Genomic DNA, 21,848 nt, shown 5'->3' on the forward strand with positions numbered 1-21,848 from the left:
AGTGGAGATGTCGTGTCTGAGGGCAATGTGTGGTGTGAATATAATGCAGAGAATTCGTAGTTTGGAAGTTAGGAGGAGGTGCGGGATTACCAAAACTGTTGTCCAGAGGGCGGAGGAAGGGTTGTTGAGGTGGTTCGGGCATGTAGAGAGAATGGAGCGATACAGAATGACTTCAAGAGTGTATCAGTCTGTAGTGGAAGGAAGGCGGGGTAGGGGTCGGCCTAGGAAGGGTTGGAGGGAGGGGGTAAAGGAGGTTTTGTGTGCGAGGGGCTTGGACTTCCAGCAGGCATGCGTGAGCGTGTTTGATAGGAGTGAATGGAGACAAATGGTTTTTAATACTTGACGTGCTGTTGGAGTGTGAGCAAAGTAACATTTATGAAGGGATTCAGGGAAACCGGCAGGCCGGACTTGAGTCCTGGAGATGGGAAGTACAGTGCCTGCACTCTGAAGGAGGGGTGTTAATGTTGCAGTTTAAAAACTGTAGTGTAAAGCACCCTTCTGGCAAGACAGTGATGGAGTGAATGATGGTGAAAGTTTTTCTTTTTCGGGCCACCCTGCCTTGGTGGGAATCGGCCAGTGTGATAATAAATAAAAAAAAATAGCTTGGTACGTCATGTAGGCAGACCTCCACTGCAGAATTAATGGTCATTCTCTTTTCTTGAAACACGTCGACTATGCTGGAGTAAAACCCAGCACTCTTGAACTTGATGAATATCCTCGACACTCCATTCACTGCTACACCATACAGCTCGTCATTTGGAATGCCGCACACATCGCGGATGATACTTGGCAGAAGCACCTGCATTGTAGAACTGCTCAGGGTACCACGTACCACCTCCACACAGACAGTATTTACCCGGCGTCCATGTCTGTCCGCCATTTTGACTGCTCAAAACAGGAAAACTGCGCAGGAAAACCAACATAAGCAGGAGCGTCTGCACGGCAGGTCCACACCACCCGAGAGCGATGAGGACAATGACTTGTGTCCTATTACTTTACATGGTAGTAGGTTGCTAGACAACAACCACCCAGGGTGTTACTAACATCCTGTGGTAGTAGGATGGTAGACAATAACCACCCTGGGAGGTACTATCATCCTGTGGTAGTAGGTTGATAGACAAACAACCAGCCAGGGAGGTATTACCGTCCTGCTAAGTGAGTTTAAAACGAAAGTAGGATTTCTGATTTTTTTTGTGTCTCATAAACATGCAAGATTTTAGATACGTCTTGCTACTTCTTATACTTTGATCACACTACACATGCATGTACATACAAGCATTTATATACCCACCCCTCTGGGTTTTCTTCTATTTTCTTAATAGTTCTTGTTTATTTCCTCTTGCCTCCATGAAAGTGGAACAGAATTCTTCCTCCGTAAGTCATGCGTGTCATGTGAGTCGACTAAAATGCCAGTAGTAATGGGCTAGTAACTCCTCCTGTATACATTACTAAAGTTAAAAAGAGATTTTTTTTTTGGGTCACTCTCCCTCGGTGGCCACCCAACCTCGGTGTCATACGACTGATTTGTTGAAAAAAGGTCCTAGAGAGATCGTCTTATTGAATGGTCTTCTGATATTTGGTACAAGTGATAAAAGTACTGATTATGTACACAGGTTATAATGTTGGTGACACTGTACACAGGTGATAATGGTGGTGACACGGTACACAGGTGATAATGGCGTTGACACTCTACACAAGTGATTATGGTGTTGACACTGTACACGGATGATAATGGTTGTGACACTGTCCACAGGTTGATCACCTTCGTGGGATGAGTGAGAGCATCAAGAGGCTGGTGGAGGCTGGCCTGGTGTTTGGTGTCCAGCAAGACAAAGAAGACCTCCGCTACTCCAAGATAACTTCACAAAATGGTGAAGTGCATCTCCACGCTCTCCAGCACCAACCACTACCCACCCACACTATCCAGGTACTTTGCTACAATACCACTCTTACTGTACCACCCACACTATCCAGGTACTTTAGTACACTTACTACTCCTATAGTATACAACCATCTGCTCCCACCCTCCATAAACTCCTGCACTAACACAATGGTATAATTCAGAGAGCTGAGGAGGAGTTGATGAAATGATTTGTACATTTAGAGAGGAAGGAACAGAATAAGATGACCTAGACGATGATTAAATCTTCCAGTGGAAAGCAGGATAGGGGTTGTCTTAGGAGATGATGGAAGGAGAGAATGAAGGAGGTTTGGAGCAGTAGAGAATTTATCATGTAGCGTGAGTATGTGAGCATCAGGTGATAGTTATGGGATTACATGTTACAGGAAGGAGAGCAAGATAGCATTTATGAAAGAATTCAGTGGTACTGGTTAGTCACACTCTAGTTCTGGTGCTGGGTACAAGTGAAAGATGGGTAGTGATGTTGATGTTGTGCATAGGAGGTTGGTACTAGTAGAGTGAATGTACTCTGAAGGAGTCGCGGTGGTGATGTTGTTGGAGAGACATTTTAATTGTGGTGTCTGTGTTTATCTTGCAAGACAGCTATTGAATTAATAATGGTGAATGTGTTTCCTTTCCTGGGTCAGTCAACCTTGATTCATGATTTCCAGTTTAGAAAAACTGATGTAACAACCCACACTCTTCCATGACCACACTCTTCCGTGTCCACACTCTTCCATGTCCACACTCTTCCATGTCCACACTCTTCCATGCCCACACTCTTCCATGACCACACTCTTCCATGTCCACACTCTTCCATGTCCACACTCTTCCATGTCCACACTCTTCCATGCCCACACTCTTCCATGACCACACTCTTCCATGTCCACACTCTTCCATGTCCACACTCTTCCATGTCCACACTCTTCCATGACCACACTCTTCTATATCCACACTCTTCCATGTCCACACTCTTCTATATCCACACTCTCCACACACTACTGTACCAGCACCTACCCACCTACACACGTCAAGAAATTAGAGAAAGTGCAAAGGTTTGCAACAAGGCTAGTTCCGGAGCTCAGGGGTATGCCCTACGAGGTAAGGTTGAGGGAAATCAGACTGACGACATTGGAGGACAGGCGGGTCAGGGGAGACATGATAACGACATACAAAATACTGCATGGAATAGATAAGGTAGACAGAGACAGGTTGTTCCAGAGAGGAGACACAGAAACAAGGGGTCACACTTTGAAACTGAAGACTCAGACGAGTCACAGGGACGTTAAGAAGTATTTCTTCAGTCATAATGTCGTCAGAAAGTGGAATAGCCTAACAAGTGAAGTAGTGGATGCAGGACCCATACATAGCTTTAAGACGAGGTATGACAAAGTTCTGGAAGTAGAGAGAGGACCTAGTAGCGATCAGTGAAGAGGCAGGGCCAGGAGCTGAGTATCGACCCCTGCAACCACAGTTAGGTGAGTACAAACACACTCGGCGGGAGTAACAGCATAGTGCTGACGGGTTTTGGGCTCTTTCTGGCCTATCCAAGGATATTGGAGGGATCATATAAAGTGTTACAGCTCAGTGAACAAGTCGGGAAGTGAAATACAAGCTGCCTAAACCAGAAAAGGGAGGCGAGGGCTACAAAATACTTAAATAATTTTGAAAGTGAAATCAGTGCCAAAAGTGGTGAGGCCTAGAGCCGGGCGCAGGAGTGTTGCCATAACCAACACTACTACAAATTCAAAATAATATGTGTGATCCAAGCCAGAGAGTTAAGTGCAAGTCAAGGACAGATGAGGTAGTGTATAAAGTGAGATGAAAGAAAATAACTAACAGTTATATTGGGACTATGGAAAATTTTCTAGGGTGTTTATCTGTATGTACCTCAACATTATATACATACAAGTAATCTCATTGGGAGACAACCATATTGTTTACCGTAGTCACCCCGTGTAGACATGTGAGAAAACTTAACCACCTCTGGTCACTACAGGTGGCCCCTTCGACCTCACAATCTTATCCATATCTATCCGAGACCAGTATGGATTGGGTAGCACACACAAGTACGGTGCTACTAGTTAATTGTGGACTGTATAGATTATATTAGTTTAGCTGAATGAAGGGGAGGGGGGTAGGATACACCTGGATACATCCATCAAGAAAACATTTATACATAATCCCACCACTTACCAGATGTTCTCTGGTGGTCACTTGAGGTAGCTGGATCACTCATAACCTATCTAATTACAACATAACACCACTGGCCAGCATAGGTTTGTTATAACTAGAAGGGTTACTTAACTGTGGGTGATTGATAATCCTTATTTCTTCCATTCACCATCTCATTTTCGATGTCCTGTTACACCGACACGGTTCTCATTCCGGCAGGACGAGGTATCCGTCGGTTTGTCCCGGTTTAGAAATCGTGGATCAATGAGCTTCACTTTCCCCGCCTCGGGAACAAAAGGGTCTAACGTGTTCACTCGGAGCAAGGCGACTTATTTCACATCCCGCATTCTCTTAACTTAATGTTATTATCATTGATTACATTACCATTCACAAGACGATTTAACGTCTCATAACTATTATACAAATTAGAGGTCACTCCATTAAGATCTGAGGCCGATGTGCGAGGATTAACACACGGGTATTTCCCCTGGACACACACACCATGGCCGTGCATCTGCCACCCGGTCGAACATTATTCACTAATTTTACCACCCCTTTACATTGATCCCGTAAATCACGTTCCCTCACTCTTCACTAAGGACAGTCACGACACTTCCTATTATGAATTGAGGCCCATATCGATCCTTGGGCTCCCGTGAACGCCAGTTTCCTCCTTCCCCGGTTTCCTCAGCCTCTTCACCACATTCAAAACAATCCGCCTTCCTCCCCCGCACATCCGCGCATGCGCCAAGGGAACTCTTGGTTCTACTCCATTTTCAAATACATTTTGACTCATATCGGCACATAAAACACCTATTAGGCGCTATAGTTTCGGAAAATTAAAAATTTTCCACACTGCGGCCGGGCGGAAGTCGTTGTTAGACGACTTAAATTGCGTCTTCCTCCAGGAGACGGTTCCAGCCCTCTCTAGATTGCGCTGCTGTTTTCCTAGTGGGTCTTACTACAGTTTCTTCTTGCATTACCCGGTCAGTGTCTTCAATATCACTCGTGTCACTTTCCCTTAGGTTTCCATCTGCACTGGATTGAACACCATTTAATTCTAAGGGAATTAATTTATTAATGGTACGCAAACTTTCCTGACCACGACACAACACTTTGACGTTTCTGACAACACCTTATGCATCTGGGTATAATGTAACTACCTTGCCCAGAGGCCACAATGTTCGATGTTGTTCAGTATCAATTAACACAATGTCACCTGGTTGAATGTTCTGTCGGTTTACTGCCTCTGGCGCACCATAAAAGTGTTCACGTAGTGTAAGAAGATATTCTTTACGCCACACATCAGACCAATGAATAATTACCTTATTTAACATTTTGAACTTGTCACTCAACACAGTCACGTTATTATAATCCTCATCACTTCCCTCGGGATTATCTCTATAGATAGGCGCAGCTTCTAACCTTTGTCCACATATTAGGTGAGAGGGAGTCAGTATCTCCGCGTCAGGAGTGTCGCTCATGTATGACAGAGGGCGATTGTTCACTCGATTCTCTGCCTCCACCAACACTGCCCGGAACTCCTCCAAATCAATTCTCTTCCTGTGTAGCACCTTACGAAGACATCTTTTCACTGTACCTATCATTCTTTCGTACAGTCCTCCCTGCCAGGGGGCTCTGGGAGTAATAAATTTCCAGACACACCCTCGCTGGGTCAACAAAGACTGTACATCATCACTCTTATTTAATTTCATCAAGTGTTGAGCACCCGCTACAAAATTGGTGGCATTATCTGAGATCATCAATCTTGGACAGGATCGTCTAGCTGCAAATTTCCGGAACAGCTGTATGAACTGTTCTGCAGACAAGTCCTGAGCCACTTCTAGATGAACAGCCCTAGTAGCTGTACAAGTAAATAGACATACATACACCTTCAAGGGGACACCATCTGAAGTACCCGTCAAAATGATTGGCCCACTATAGTCCACTCCGGTCACATCAAATGGTTTTACCAACTGCACGCGTTCCTTGGGCAATGGTGGAGGACCTGGGTACATGTAGGTTCTGGCATCCACCCGGCGACATATTACACACGACTTGATAACCCCCTTTACACTTTGCCGTCCTTGTGGAATCCAGAAGGTTTCCCGAATACAGTTTAAGGTATCCTGTACCCCACCGTGCATCACGTTATTATGGGCATTAAAGACAATCAAGGTTGTCAGGTGATGAGTTTTGGGCAGCAAGATAGGGTACTTAGCATATTCCCCCAATTCAGCATTTTGTAACCTGCCTCTGCACCTAATTACATCATCCTCTAAATACAGCCCCAGCTTTTCTATTATTGAGCCTTTCACAATTTTTCCGTCCATCATGAATTTAATCTCATCCCTGTAGGTTTCTTCTTGTACCCTCTGTAGCCAGTATTTCAGGGGATGGGGAAAATTATGTGAGATATTCATCTTACTTATAAATTTAAACACTAACCTGGTCACACTAATCAGCTTAGGTAAGGAAGAATACCTGTTCATATCAATGGCTAAGGAGGGACTACTGACCGGAGCGGTGCTCACCGTAATTTCGACAGGAGCAATATGTGCCTTTTGCACCGGCCAGTTAATTTTGTCCACCAGCCAACTTGGCCCTTTAAACCACGATAAAGCACTCACAAATTTTTCATAAGTCAAGCCTCGAGACAAGAAGTCAGCTGGGTTCTCGTCACCAGGAATGTGATTAAAGGTTAACATATGCTGACCCAAACTGTTATATTTCTCCTGCATTTGATTGATTTCAGCGACTCTGTTTTGTACATACACAATCTTACTGTTACCATTACGAATCCATTGTAAGGATACCTCGTTATCAGACCAAATTACGGTGTCGCTGATATTTATCTCTCGCAATTTATTTATATAATTGGCTAATTTGACACCTACATAAATGGCCGTTAATTCCAACTGGGGTAAGGTGCGTGATTTGATTGGAGCCACCTTAGCCTTAGACATAACAAGAGAAATGGCACTATTACACTGAAGGTAAGCGACTGCTCCATATGCTAATTTCGAAGCATCGCAAAAAATGTGGAGTACATTTTCTCCCTCTTGACTGGCCACATTACGGGGGAACTTCAACATTGGTAATTTTACATATTCCCCTATTAGTTCTTCCCACCTTTCAACAAATTCCTCAGGTAGGGTTTCATCCCAAGCACACTTAAGCTTCCATGCTTCTTGTATCAACAATTTTCCTCTTATGGTAAGTGGGGACACTAAGCCTAGTGGATCGAAGCATTTTGAAACTTCTGCAAGCAAGACTCTCTTGGTTAATTTATTGGGCATGCTGTAGTCATTAGGCTTTAACGATAACAAGTCTCCCTCTGTGTCCCAAGTCAGTCCCAGCACATTACTATATTTGGACACTTCAACTCCAGGGTTGTCTTTATTTATTTGAACTCTTAAACTGGACGAATTACTGTTCCATTCCCTCAGGGGCATATTTGCACCTTGCATTATTTCATTAGCCCCTGCGTATATGCTCATTAGTTCCTCTTCAGTAGACGTCACCCCCAGGAAATTGTCCACATAAAATTGTTTACCCATTACTCCACTCAGTGGACCACCCGTACGCTTAAGGTGTGCATTTATCGTTGCCTGGAGTAGGAACGGACTGGAGGTAGCACCAAACAATACACTCCTGAAGCGAAAAGTCTTCAGGGGACTAAGTGGGTCACCAGGATTCTCGGGCCATAAGAACCTAGTGCAATCCCGGTCAGCCTCCTGCAGACCCACTCTCAGGAAAGCTTTACTTATGTCTGCCGTAAAGGCATAATTCTTAACCCTGAAGTTTAATAGTATGTCTCCCAGTTTTTCCGTCAACGACGGACCTGTCATCAAACAGTCATTCAAACTAGGTACACTGTTATTACTCCTGGCACTACAATTAAACACAATCCTCAGAGGAGTGGTCTTAGAATCCTTCTTTACTCCGTGATGTGGCAAATAGTGACCATAAATCTGGGTTTGCTCGGGAGGTACCTCCTCTATGAATTTATTATTTAACTGCTCATTAATTATATCATCGTAAGCAGTCAACAGTTCTGGTGTCTTGCTCAATTCGTGGAGCTGAGCCTTTAATTGTCCATACGCCATCCGGTAATTAGTTGGTAGGTCTGGATGGTTCAGCTTCCACGGAAGTCTCACCCAGTATTGTCCAGATTCAAATTTAACATCCTTCTGGTATTGTTCTTGAGTAAAGGAATCATCTGGACTTTCTTCATTTACATTGATCCCTATGCTGTCCAATTCCCATAATTTATACACAGGTTCAACTTCATCCTCTATTGAAGTATATTTACACTGGGGTGATACTTCATAAGTAAGACACACCGTAACTGTATTTATGGATTCCTCCAGTCATTCATTATCGGTACGAGGAAGCCTGCCATACATCACGTGACCTCCGGCGGTCCTTAGAAGGGTGACTCCGCATTTCTTTGTCATGCCCTTTACAAAGGTGGCATAATGGTCACTACCTATCAAAATATCTATTGGCCCCACCGAATCATTATTTATACCAGAAGGTGCCAAATCTACCTTACTCGAAAGCCTTTCAGTAGCGTTACCAAGCCCTATGGTAGATATTTTCTCTGGGAGCCTATCCACAATTACGGCATTAATACGTTTTCTCTCATTGCCCAGCCGGACAGTTACATAAACAGTGTCGTATGACTGGGCCTTCTTATTCGAGAGAAAGCCAGATAGCTTGAGTATAGCAGGATCTCCCATTTGTACCTTCATCCCATTAAGGCAGTTACGTTTTATGAAGGTACGTTGTGATCCCTGATCCAGTAATGCTGTTACAGTTTTGGATTTACGCCGTTTATCATTAATCACCACATCCAACACAGGCAAAGCTACCTCAGCTAGGCCATCATTACCGACGTTAGCTGCAATCTTTACGTGGGCTACTGTTGTGTCTGGGTTATTATCACTATCAGTACTATTGTTACCATCATTACGATTAGATCTGCCCTTACACATAGCTATGTGGTGTCTTCCCTTGTTACACTGATAACAATAGTGCAAGTTAGCACGGCAATCCCTTACATTATGATTTCCTAGACACCTGATACATCTAGCAAGCTCTTCCAATCTTTCCACTTTAACATCCCATGAATTATAGGCATTACAGTTCTTAGAGAAATGAGTACCGTTGCAGAAGATACAATCTCTCCTTTCTTTGCCTGACCTCTTATCAACTGGGCTACCCTTATTGTGGTACTTCCTCCTCTTGCTTGGAGGTGGAGAACCACTATAACTGGCACCTGTCACTTGATACGTGCCTACGTAACCCCGTGTAGTAGGTGGCTTAGGATTATTGATATTAGGATAAGGTTTCCCTTTGTGGAACTTGGCAGGTGCACTGGGGTCTGTAGACGTGGTATTCCTAGAGGTAATGGGTTGGCTGATCTGCAGTTGGACAATTAGCTCTTGCAGTCCCACTCTTATTTCTTCCAACCTGAAGTAACCCTTGTGATATCTGTTAGATAACCACTCTATGGTCTTGTGGTTCAATTTATTCTGAATCAAGGCACTCAACAACCACTCTGCTCCCTCCAGATCATATTTATTACTCAAGGTCTTAAGAGTGCTTTCTAGCTTGATCCTAAATTGCTGTAAACTGTTGCGGTTGTGATCTGGAGTCTTCAAATTAGCCAAATTAGTTACTAGGTCCAGCCTACTTTGCTCCAAGTTACCGTAAGTGACCTCCAACAAGTCAACTGCCTCACTATAGGAGTCATCTACATTTGGGAATGCTTGTATGAGAACATGTGCATCTCCCCTTACTTGTCCCTTTAAATAGCATAATTTGGTAACACTTGCAAGATCACTCCTATCATGTACGACTGCTTTAAAGATAGACCAAAACTCCTCCCAGTGTTCTCCTGGATTAAACACAGGCATACATAATTCTGGGAGTTTTGGTAGATGTCTCTGACTTTCCTTACTAGGTTGACCAACAACATTGTTTACACCCTTTACCTTCTCCAAAGCCTTAGTTTTGCAGGACACAATGTTGTCCTCCACTTCATAATGTTGATCCAGCAGTCGCTCCCTTTCAGCATCATCTGCACAATTCTCTAGCAGCTCTTTTTCATAGTCTTTAAACCACAATCTATATGACTCATGTCTATTTCCTAAGGCATCTAGGTGTAGCTTTAATTCATCAGGGTTTACCGTTTCTTGTTTCATTAACTCCATACACTTCTTGTATGATTTAGTAACATGACCCTTCCGAGCTTGTAGTGACGCTTTCTTTGCTTTGGCATCCATGGACTTGCCAGTCGCACTAACTTCCTCAGACCCAGCCATGGTTAGGGAATTAATAATCACCCATTATACTACTTAAGTAGACGCCTTATAAGAGTAATTCTTGCACTTTACTCTTGTATAAATCCTAGCCACCCATGTGCTAGCAATTTATTGGGCTAATTATCATCCATCACACGATCGATTAAACTTGTGCACCCTACACCGACTTCCTTCAATCAGTCACTTAATTATTAAGTAATTAATTCAATTAATTTTTTCACTGATTGCATCCGGTTCAGGAAGGACCAACGGGCAGATATGGAAAATTTTCTAGGGTGTTTATCTGTATGTACCTCAACATTATATACATACAAGTAATCTCATTGGGAGACAACCATATTGTTTACCGTTGTCACCCCGTGTAGACATGTGAGAAAACTTAACCACCTCTGGTCACTACAGGTGGCCCCTTCGACCTCACAATCTTATCCATATCTATCCGAGACCAGTATGGATTGGGTAGCACACACAAGTACGGTGCTACTAGTTAATTGTGGACTGTATAGATTATATTAGTTTAGCTGAATGAAGGGGAGGGGGGTAGGATACACCTGGATACATCCATCAAGAAAACATTTATACATAATCCCACCACTTACCAGATGTTCTCTGGTGGTCACTTGAGGTAGCTGGATCACTCATAACCTATCTAATTACAACATAACACCACTGCCCAGCATAGGTTTGTTATAACTAGAAGGGTTACTTAACTGTGGGTGATTGATAATCCTTATTTCTTCCATTCACCATCTCATTTTCGATGTCCTGTTACACCGACACGGTTCTCATTCCGGCAGGACGAGGTATCCGTTGGTTTGTCCCGGTTTAGAAATCGTGGATCAATGAGCTTCACTTTCCCCGCCTCGGGAACAAAAGGGTCTAACGTGTTCACTCGGAGCAAGGCGACTTATTTCACATCCCGCATTCTCTTAACTTAATGTTATTATCACTGATTACATTACCATTCACAAGACGATTTAACGTCTCATAACTATTATACAAATTAGAGGTCACTCCATTAAGATCTGAGGCCGATGAGCGAGGATTAACACACGGGTATTTCCCCTGGACACACACACCATGGCCGTGCATCTGCCACCCGGTCGAACATTATTCACTAATTTTACCACCCCTTTACATTGATCCCGTAAATCACGTTCCCTCACTCTTCACTAAGGACAGTCACGACACTTCCTATTATGAATTGAGGCCCATATCGATCCTTGGGCTCCCGTGAACGCCAGTTTCCTCCTTCCCCGGTTTCCTCAGCCTCTTCACCACATTCAAAACAATCCGCCTTCCTCCCCCGCACATCCGCGCATGCGCCAAGGGAACTCTTGGTTCTACTCCATTTTCAAATACATTTTGACTCATATCGGCACATAAAACACCTATTAGGCGCTATAGTTTCGGAAAATTAAAAATTTTCCACAGGGACGTTGATGTTTTTCTCGAAGCAACGATGTCCATAATAAAGAATGAAAGCGTCCAACTAATCAACAAAGTTCACATCTTGATAGTGCAATGCATTAGATAATAGCAAGTTTATTGGATAACAACAGTGTATTAGAACTAACAAGTGTATTAGATAATAACAGTGTTAGATAATAAGAAGCAGTACAACACTGAGTCGTGGTCTCCTGCGGCCAGGCATCAGTGCCAGCCATCATAAATGATAAGTGATAAGGTGTGACCCCAAGTGAAGTGAAGTGCAAATCTAGTGCTGTGATTGACGCATTGTAAATGGGATCAAAATACAGACAGAGAAGAAACTGAAGAGGAACCAGGAGTCAGGAGTCAACGAGTTCAGCACTGCCAGCCGTATGTACTTGCCTAAACGTTGTGTTGTGGGTTGAATACTTAGCTAGGTCTTGCGAACTGTAGACAAGGAGGTCCTCTCTCAGCATGAGCAAGGAATAGGATAATAACCAGCAGTAATTAGTGCTTAAATCCAGAAAGCACAGTAAGTGGAGAAGGTAGCATTACTAGGAAAGACAGATGGGACTACAAATTTGAGCCTACATGACAGAGTGCATGTAACGGTTACTTTTCAACCACATACAGCTACCCCTCCCCTAGCCCCCCCTAACCATCTCTCTCCTTATCAGGTGCGAGAAGAGGGAAATGGGTAGTAGTGAGGGGTAACCTTAGGCACACGTGCACGCACACACACACACACACACACACACACACACACACACACACACACACACACACACACACACACACACACACACACAAGCACACACACACACACACACACACACACACACACACACACACACACACACACACACACACACACACACACACACGTGTGGGTCCATGGGGTGCAGACGTGTGTAATAAGGCTCCGAGAACCTTAGCGTTGTAAGGCGTGCAATAACAGCTAGCAGTAATCAGTGGTAGTGGAACGTCAGTGAACAATACTACGAGTGATAATTAAAGTTATTAGTTAAAGACAGTGAGAGGAAAGCTGAAATCATAATATTTCAAAGCGCAAACCGTTGGGGGGTCTTAGGCGCTGTTGCCACATTGGCAGCGGTAGGCCTGAAGAAGTGATGTCATGACAAGTTGTGTGCCATTATACTTATAAAGTGAAGTGTATATAATGTGAAGTGTATACTATCATCAGTGAAGAGTGAAACAGCGTGAGGAAGCAGGATGTATGAGAATATATGGTTATAAACATCACGGGTGAAGGATCTCCAAAATGGGGATTTAAGGCCTACGTACGACGACTTCGTCATCAGCAGCTGGCAACTGTCACCACATCATTGCAGCGCAAGTTTATTTGCCTATTTGAGGTTTGCATGTTGACGGCCCTGGCTGGCCTTGCATACTGTTTGATACTGGTCACTCACTCCTGCAAGCTATTACCAGAATTAGAATAGAAATAGCATAGACATAGTGAATGTAGTGTTGACAAGTGTGAGAAGATAGGTGGGACAAGCTTTTAAGGGCAACATTGTAAGACGGTGCTAGGGTCAAGTCCCAGGAGAAGTTGTGGCCAGTCATTACACCGCACAAGACACTCACACACACACACACACTCACACACACACACATGCACACACGCACACAGGCAGTGTTGCTACCGGTAGTTATTAGCAGTAAGAATACTTAGGAAGCTAGGAAGTCCTCTCTCAATGTGAACAAGGAAAATGATAATAACCAGCAACAATTAATATGTAAATCCAGAAAGGGCAATAAGTGGAGAGAGTAGCATAATTGGGAAAGATAAATGAGACTAAATTTGTGCCTGCACGACGGATCTTTCAACGACACCACATACCCCCCCCCTAACCCTCTCTCTCTCATAGATAATCACACACACACACAATGTTTGTCTCTCACACACTCACACACACACATACACACACACACACACACACACACACACACACACACACACACACACACACACACACACACATACACACATACATACACACATACACACACATACATACATAAACACATACACACACATACATACATAAACACATACACACACACACACACACACACACACACACACACACACCACACACACACCACACACACACACACACACACACACACACATACATTCACACACACATTCACACACACACATTCACACACACACACATTCACACACACACACATTCACACACACACACACACACACACATACACACACACACACACACACACACACACACACACACACACACACACACACACACACACACACACACCCTCCGCCACTTGACACAAACACTTGACACAAACACGTAACACCCCTTCCCTAACCACCTCACCTTAGCCACCGACCCCTCCCCCCAACCACCTAACCCCTCCCCACACCGTCTAACCCCCGCCCAACAACCCCCCTCCCTCCAATAACCATCCTCCCCATTCCCCATAACCATCCATCCCCTCTCTCCCCCAAACCATCTAACTCCCTCCCCCAACTATCTCTGCCCCTCCAATAACCATCCTCCCCCTCCCCCACAACCATCCATCCCCTCTCCTAACCATCTATTCCCCTCCCCCTAACCAGGATGAGGACAAGGGGCTCCAAGGACGAATCTGAGAGGGAGGAATGGGAGATAGAGCTCAAAAAAAGGGAGGAAGACTGGGGAAGGAGACTAGATGAGCTGGAAAAGAAGATGGAAGAGAGGTTAGCAGCAGAATGCAGAAGGTGGAAGCAACAGGCCACAGCAGCAGAAATCAAGATAGAGAGATTAGAAGAGGAGCTGAGACATCTGAAACAGCACAGAGACAAAGATATTACAGAAGTAGCATCGGCAATGGCTACATCGAACACAGACAACAGGTCCGAAGGAAGCATGGAAACTAAACTGTATGCAGAGGTCCTGTCAAACCCACATGGGGCCAAAACAAAGACAGGGAGCACTCTAGGACAGAAAGAGAGGTTGGAAGACATTGATGGAACTAGGACATGTGCAAAGACCTTACCAGATACCTGTGGGGGCCAGGAGCAGGTGAGCAGGAAGGATAAACCAAGAAGCATAGGGGCCATAACGAGGGAAGGGATTGAAGGAAGGAACACTCCACGGGAAGGAACTAAAACACATCAGAGGATGCAATGGGAGTCACAGTGGGAGGTGGAAAGGGAGAGATCCGTGTTTGTCTATGGGCTAGACGAAGCTAAAGGGGAAACTTATGATGAAAGAAAGCAGGAGGAGAAAAAAGCGATTGAAGACATCATGAAGGTGATAGGCGAGGGGGACATGACCCAGGTGGCAAATTTTCGGAGAATTGGGTGGTTCACAAAGAAAAGGAATCGGCCTCTCAAAGTAATTTTCAAGGCAGAATCAACCCGAACCATGATCCTGCAGGAGAAAGCAAGGCTGAGAGGCAAGCAGGAGTTCCGGAGTGTGTACCTCGACCGAGACAGAACACAGGACGAAAGGAAGACAATGAAAGAGAGAGTTCAAAAACGAAAGGAGAAATGGGAGGAAATGAAAAAGGAGAGCAGAATAACCCAGGATCAAATGGAAGGACAAGCGCACCCCCCAGAAACACCTGCAGAAGGACTCCAGCCACGACACCCCCAAGGCAACTGAACATTCCAAACCAACCATCACACACCGATCCCTCTGTTTCCACCCCCCGCACCACAGTTACAGTATTAGAACAGAAGTTGAAGGTTTGGTACACAAATGCAGATGGATTAACGAATAAACATGAGGAATGGCAAGAAAGAATCAATGAGAAGTCCCCAGACATCATAGCAGTTACAGAAACAAAACTCATGGAGACAATAACAGATGCAATCTTCCCACCAGGATACCAGATCATGAGGAAAGATAGAAGGGGTAGGGGGGGAGGTGGGGTTGCTCTGCTCGTAAAAAACAGATGGAAATTCGAGAAAATGGAAGGAATAGATGAGACAGGAGAAAGAGACTACATAGCAGGTACACTTCAGTCTGGGGAACACAAAGTGGTCATTGCAGTGATGTATAATCCACCACAGAACTGCAGGAGGCCAAGAGAGGAATATGAAGAGAGCAACAGAGCAATGGTGGACACACTTGCTGAGGTGGCAAGAAGAGCTCACTCCAGCAGAGCAAAGTTGCTGGTTATGGGGGATTTCAACCACAGGGAGATTGACTGGGAAAACCTGGAGCCACATGGGGGTCCCGAAACATGGAGAGCCAGGATGTTGGACGTGGTGCTGGAAAACCTCATGCACCAACATGTTAAGGACACTACCAGAGTGAGAGGGGAGGATGTACCAGCAAGATTGGACCTTGTGTTCACCCTGGGCAGCTCAGACATTGAGGACATCAAGTATGAGAGTCCCCTAGGAGCTAGCGACCACGTGGTTCTGTGCTTTGAATACATAGTAGAGCTGCAAGTGGAGAGAATAACAGGAGTAGAATGGGAAAAGCCTGACTATAAAAGAGGGGACTACATAGGGTTGAAGAACTTCCTGCGGGAGGTCCAGTGGGACAGAGAACTGGCAGGAAAGCCAGTAAATGAAATGATGGAATATGTAGCAACAAAATGCAAGGAGGCAGTGGAAAGGTTCATTCCCAAGGGCAACAGTAACAACGGGAAGACCAGAACAAGCCCCTGGTTTACCCGACGGTGTAAGGAGGCAAAAACAAAGTGCAATAGAGAATGGAAAAAGTACAGAAGGCAGAGAACACACGAAAATAGGGAGATCAGTCGCAGAGCCAGGAACGAGTACGCACAGGTAAGGAGGGAGGCCCAGCGACAGTATGAAAATGACATAGCATCGAGAATCAAGACTGACCCGAAACTGTTGTATAGCCACATCAGGAGGAAGACAACAGTCAAAGACCAGGTGATCAGATTAAGGACAGAAGGTGGAGAACTCACAAGAAATGATCAGGAGGTATGTGAGGAGCTGAACAGGAGATTTAAGGAAGTTTTTACAGTAGAGACAGGAAGGGCTGTGGGAAGACAGCACAGAAGGGAACATCAAGAGGGAATATACCAACAAGTGTTGGATGACATACGAACAACTGAGGAGGAGGTGAAGAAGCTCTTAAGTGACCTTGACACCTCAAAGGCGATGGGACCGGACAACATCTCCCCATGGGTCCTTAGAGAAGGAGCAGAGGTGCTGTGTGTGCCTCTAACCACAATCTTCAACACATCCCTTGAAACTGGGCAACTACCTGAGAAATGGAAGACAGCTAATGTAGTCCCCATATTTAAGAAAGGAAACAGAAACGAGGCACTAAACTACAGACCTGTGTCTCTGACATGTATTGTGTGCAAAGTCATGGAGAAGATTATCAGGAGGAGAGTGGTCGAACACCTGGAAAGGAACAAGATTATAAATGAAAACCAGCATGGGTTCATGGAAGGCAAATCTTGTATCACAAACCTCCTGGAGTTTTATGACAAGGTAACAGAAGTAAGACACGAGAGAGAGGGATGGGTAGATTGCGTTTTCCTAGACTGCAGGAAGGCCTTTGACACAGTTCCCCACAAGAGATTAGTGCAGAAGCTGGAGGATCAGGCACACGTAAAAGGAAGGGCACTGCAATGGATAAGGGAATACCTGACAGGGAGGCAGCAACGAGTCATGGTACGTGAAGAGGTATCACAGTGGGCGCCTGTTACGAGCGGGGTCCCACAGGGGTCAGTTCTAGGACCAGTGCTATTTTTGATATATGTGAACGACATGATGGAAGGAATAGACTCTGAAGTGTCCCTGTTCGCAGATGACGTGAAGTTGATGAGAAGAATTAAATCGGACGAGGATGAGGCAGGACTGCAAAGAGACCTGGAGAGGCTGGACATGTGGTCCAGTAACTGGCTCCTCGAATTCAATCCAGCCAAATGCAAAGTCATGAAGATTGGGGAGGGGCAAAGAAGACCGCAGACAGAATATAGGCTAGGTGGACAAAGACTACAGACCTCACTCAGGGAGAAAGACCTTGGGGTGACCATAACACCGAGCACATCACCGGAGGCACACATCAACCAAATAACCGCTGCAGCATACGGGCGCCTCGCAAACCTGAGAATAGCGTTCCGATACCTTAATAAGGAATCGTTCAAGACACTGTACACTGTGTATGTTAGACCCATACTGGAGTATGCAGCACCAGTCTGGAACCCACACCTGGTCAAGCACGTCAAGAAGTTAGAGAAAGTACAAAGGTTTGCAACAAGGCTAGTCCCAGAGCTCAAGGGAATGTCGTACGAGGAAAGGTTAAGGGAAATCGGACTGACGACACTGGAGGACAGAAGGGTCAGGGGAGACATGATAACGACATACAAGATACTGCGGGGAATAGACAAGGTGGACAGAGATAGGATGTTCCAGAGAGGGGACACAGGGACAAGGGGTCACAACTGGAAGCTGAAGACTCAGACGAGTCACAGGGACGTTAGGAAGTATTTCTTCAGTCATAGAGTTGTCAGCAAGTGGAATAGCCTAGCAAGTGAAGTAGTGGAGGCAGGAACCATACATAGTTTTAAGAAGAGGTATGACAAAGCTCAGGAAGCAGAGAGAGAGAGGATCCAGTAGCGATCAGTGAAGAGGCGGGGCCAGGAGCTGAGTATCGACCCCTGCAACCACAATTAGGTGAGTACAATTAGGTGAGTACACACACACAGAACTGGCAGGGAAGCCAGTTAATGAGATGATGGAATATGTAGCAACAAAATGCAAGGAGGCTGAGGAGAGGTTTATACCCAAGGGTAACAGGATTAATGAAAAAGCCAGGATGAGCCCATGGTTTACCAAAAGGTGCAGGGAGGCAAAAACCAAGTGTGCTAGGGAATGGAAGAAATATAGAAGGCAAAGGACCCAGGAGAATAAGGAGAACAGTCGTAGAGCCAGAAACGAATATGCACAGATAAGAAGGGAGGCCCAAAGACAATATGAAAATGACATAGCAGCGAAAGCCAAATCTGACCCGAAACTGTTGTACAGCCACATCAGGAGGAAAACAACAGTCAAGGACCAGGTAATCAGGCTAAGGAAGGAAGGAGGAGAGACAACAAGAAATGACCGTGAAGTATGTGAAGAACTCAACAAGAGATTCAAAGAAGTGTTCACAGAGGAGACAGAAGGGACTCCAGAAAGACGGAGAGGTGGGGCACACCACCAAGTGCTGGACACAGTGCACACAACCGAGGAAGAAGTGAAGAGGCTTCTGAGTGAGCTAGATACCTCAAAGGCAATGGGGCCAGATAACATCTCCCCATGGGTATTGAGAGAGGGAGCAGAGGCGCTATGTGTACCCCTAACAACAATATTCAATACATCTATCGAAACAGGGAGATTGCCTAAGGCATGGAAGACAGCAAATGTAGTCCCAATCTTTAAAAAAGGAGACAGACATGAAGCATTAAACTACAGACCAGTGTCACTGACATGTATAGTATGCAAAATCATGGAGAAGATTATCAGGAGAAGAGTGGTGGAACACCTAGAAAGGAATGATCTCATCAACAGCAGCCAACATGGTTTCAGGGACGGGAAATCCTGTGTCACAAACCTACTGGAGTTCTATGACATGGTGACAGCAGTAAGACAAGAGAGAGAGGGGTGGGTGGATTGCATTTTCTTGGACTGCAAGAAGGCGTTTGACACAGTTCCACACAAGAGATTGGTGCAAAAACTGGAGGACCAAGCAGGGATAACAGGGAAGGCACTACAATGGATCAGGGAATACTTGTCAGGAAGACAGCAGCGAGTCATGGTACGTGGCGAGGTGTCAGAGTGGGCACCTGTGACCAGCGGGGTCCCGCAGGGGTCAGTCCTAGGACCAGTGCTGTTTCTGGTATTTGTGAACGACATGACGGAAGGAATAGACTCTGAGGTGTCCCTGTTTGCAGATGACGTGAAGTTGATGAGAAGAATTCACTCGATCGAAGACCAGGCAGAACTACAAAGGGATCTGGACAGGTTGCAGACCTGGTCCAGCAATTGGCTCCTGGAGTTCAATCCCACCAAGTGCAAAGTCATGAAGATTGGGGAAGGGCAAAGAAGGCCGCAGACGGAGTACAGTCTAGGGGGTCAGAGACTACAAACCTCACTCAAGGAAAAAGATCTTGGGGTGAGTATAACACCAGGCACATCTCCTGAAGCGCACATCAACCAAATAACTGCTGCAGCATATGGGCCACACACACACACCACACACACACACACACACACACACACACACACACACACACACACACACACACACCACACACACACACCACACACACACACCACACACACACACACACACACACACACACACACACACACACACACACACACACACACACACACACACACACACACACACACACACACCACACACACACACCACACACCCACACCACACACACACACACACACCCACCCACACCCACACACACACACACCACACACACACCCACACACACACACCCCACACACACACACACACACACACACACACAACACAAACACACACACGACACACACACACACACACACACACACACACACACACCACACACACCACACACACATGCACACACGCACACATACACACACACACACACACACACACACACACACACACACACACACACACACACACACACACACACACACACACACACACACACACACACACACACACACCAGGTCTCCCACCCTCACAGGCCCCCCAAACCACAGTGTTGGAAAGGAAACTGAAGGTATGGTACACAAACGCTGATGGAATAACAAATAAGTGGGAGGAGTGACATGAAAGAGTCAAAGAAGCATCACCGCACATCATAGCTCTCACAGAAACCAAGCTTACAGGTATGATAACAGATGCCATCTTTCCAACGGGATACCAAATCCTGAGGAAAGACAGAGGGAACAGGGGGGTGGAGGAGTGGCGTTGCTGATGAAAAATCGCTGGAATTTTGATGAGCTGGAGAGAGGAGACAGCGGAGAAGAAAGTGATTACATAGTGGGAACACTTCACTCTGGAGGTCCCAAGGTGGTAATAGCAGTGATGTATAACCCACCACAGAACAGCAGGAGGCCAGGGCAAGAGTACGACGAGAGCAATAGAGCGATGGTTGACACACTGGCTAGAGTGGCCAGAAGAGCTCATGCATGCAGGGCAAAGCTCCTGATCATGGGTGACTTTAACCACAAGGAGATCGATTGGGAGAACTTGGACCCACATGGGGGCCAAGATACATGGAGGGCTAAGATGATGGAGGTGGTACTGGAAAACTTCATGTGCCAACACGTAAGGGACACTACAAGAGAGAGAGGAGAGGATGAACCAGCAAGGCTGGACTTAGTATTCACCTTGAGTAGTGCAGATATCGAGGACATCACATATGAAAGACCCCTTGGGGCCAGTGACCATGTGGTTTTAAGCTTCGAATACACAGTAGAGCTACAAGTGGAGGGAGAAGCAGGAAGGCCAGGACGAATGAAGCCAAACTACAAGAAAGGGGACTACACAGGAATGAGGAACTACCTGAACGGGGTTCAGTGGGACAGTGAACTGGCAGGGAAGCCAGTTAATGAGATGATGGAATATGTAGCAACAAAATGCAAGGAGGCTGAGGAGAGGTTTGTACCCAAGGGTAACAGGATTAATGAAAAAGCCAGGATGAGCCCATGGTTTACCCAAAGGTGCAGGGAGGCAAAAACCAAGTGTGCTAGGGAATGGAAGAAATATAGAAGGCAAAGGACCCAGGAGAATAAGGAGAACAGTCGTAGAGCCAGAAACGAATATGCACAGATAAGAAGGGAGGCTCAAAGACAATATGAAAATGACATAGCAGCGAAAGCCAAATCTGACCCGAAACTGTTGTACAGCCACATCAGGAGGAAAACAACAGTCAAGGACCAGGTAATCAGGCTAAGGAAGGAAGGAGGAGAGACAACAAGAAATGACCGTGAAGTATGTGAAGAACTCAACAAGAGATTCAAAGAAGTGTTCACA

General features: G+C 45.5%; 1 protein-coding gene across 1 annotated transcript in view; it reads left to right on the top strand.

The window, feature by feature from the left end:
- Positions 1-21,848, top strand: part of LOC128701026 (uncharacterized) — a 193,142-nt gene that overhangs the window by 111,578 nt on the left and 59,716 nt on the right. Inside the window, exon 5 of the mRNA XM_070080081.1 lies at positions 1,754-1,927. Within this exon, the coding sequence (XP_069936182.1) occupies positions 1,754-1,927 (174 nt within the window). The remainder of the gene's footprint in view (positions 1-1,753; positions 1,928-21,848) is intronic.

This window comes from Cherax quadricarinatus, unplaced genomic scaffold (assembly GCF_038502225.1).
Source record: "Cherax quadricarinatus isolate ZL_2023a unplaced genomic scaffold, ASM3850222v1 Contig138, whole genome shotgun sequence".
In the NCBI taxonomy this organism is placed as follows: Eukaryota; Metazoa; Arthropoda; class Malacostraca; order Decapoda; family Parastacidae; genus Cherax; species Cherax quadricarinatus.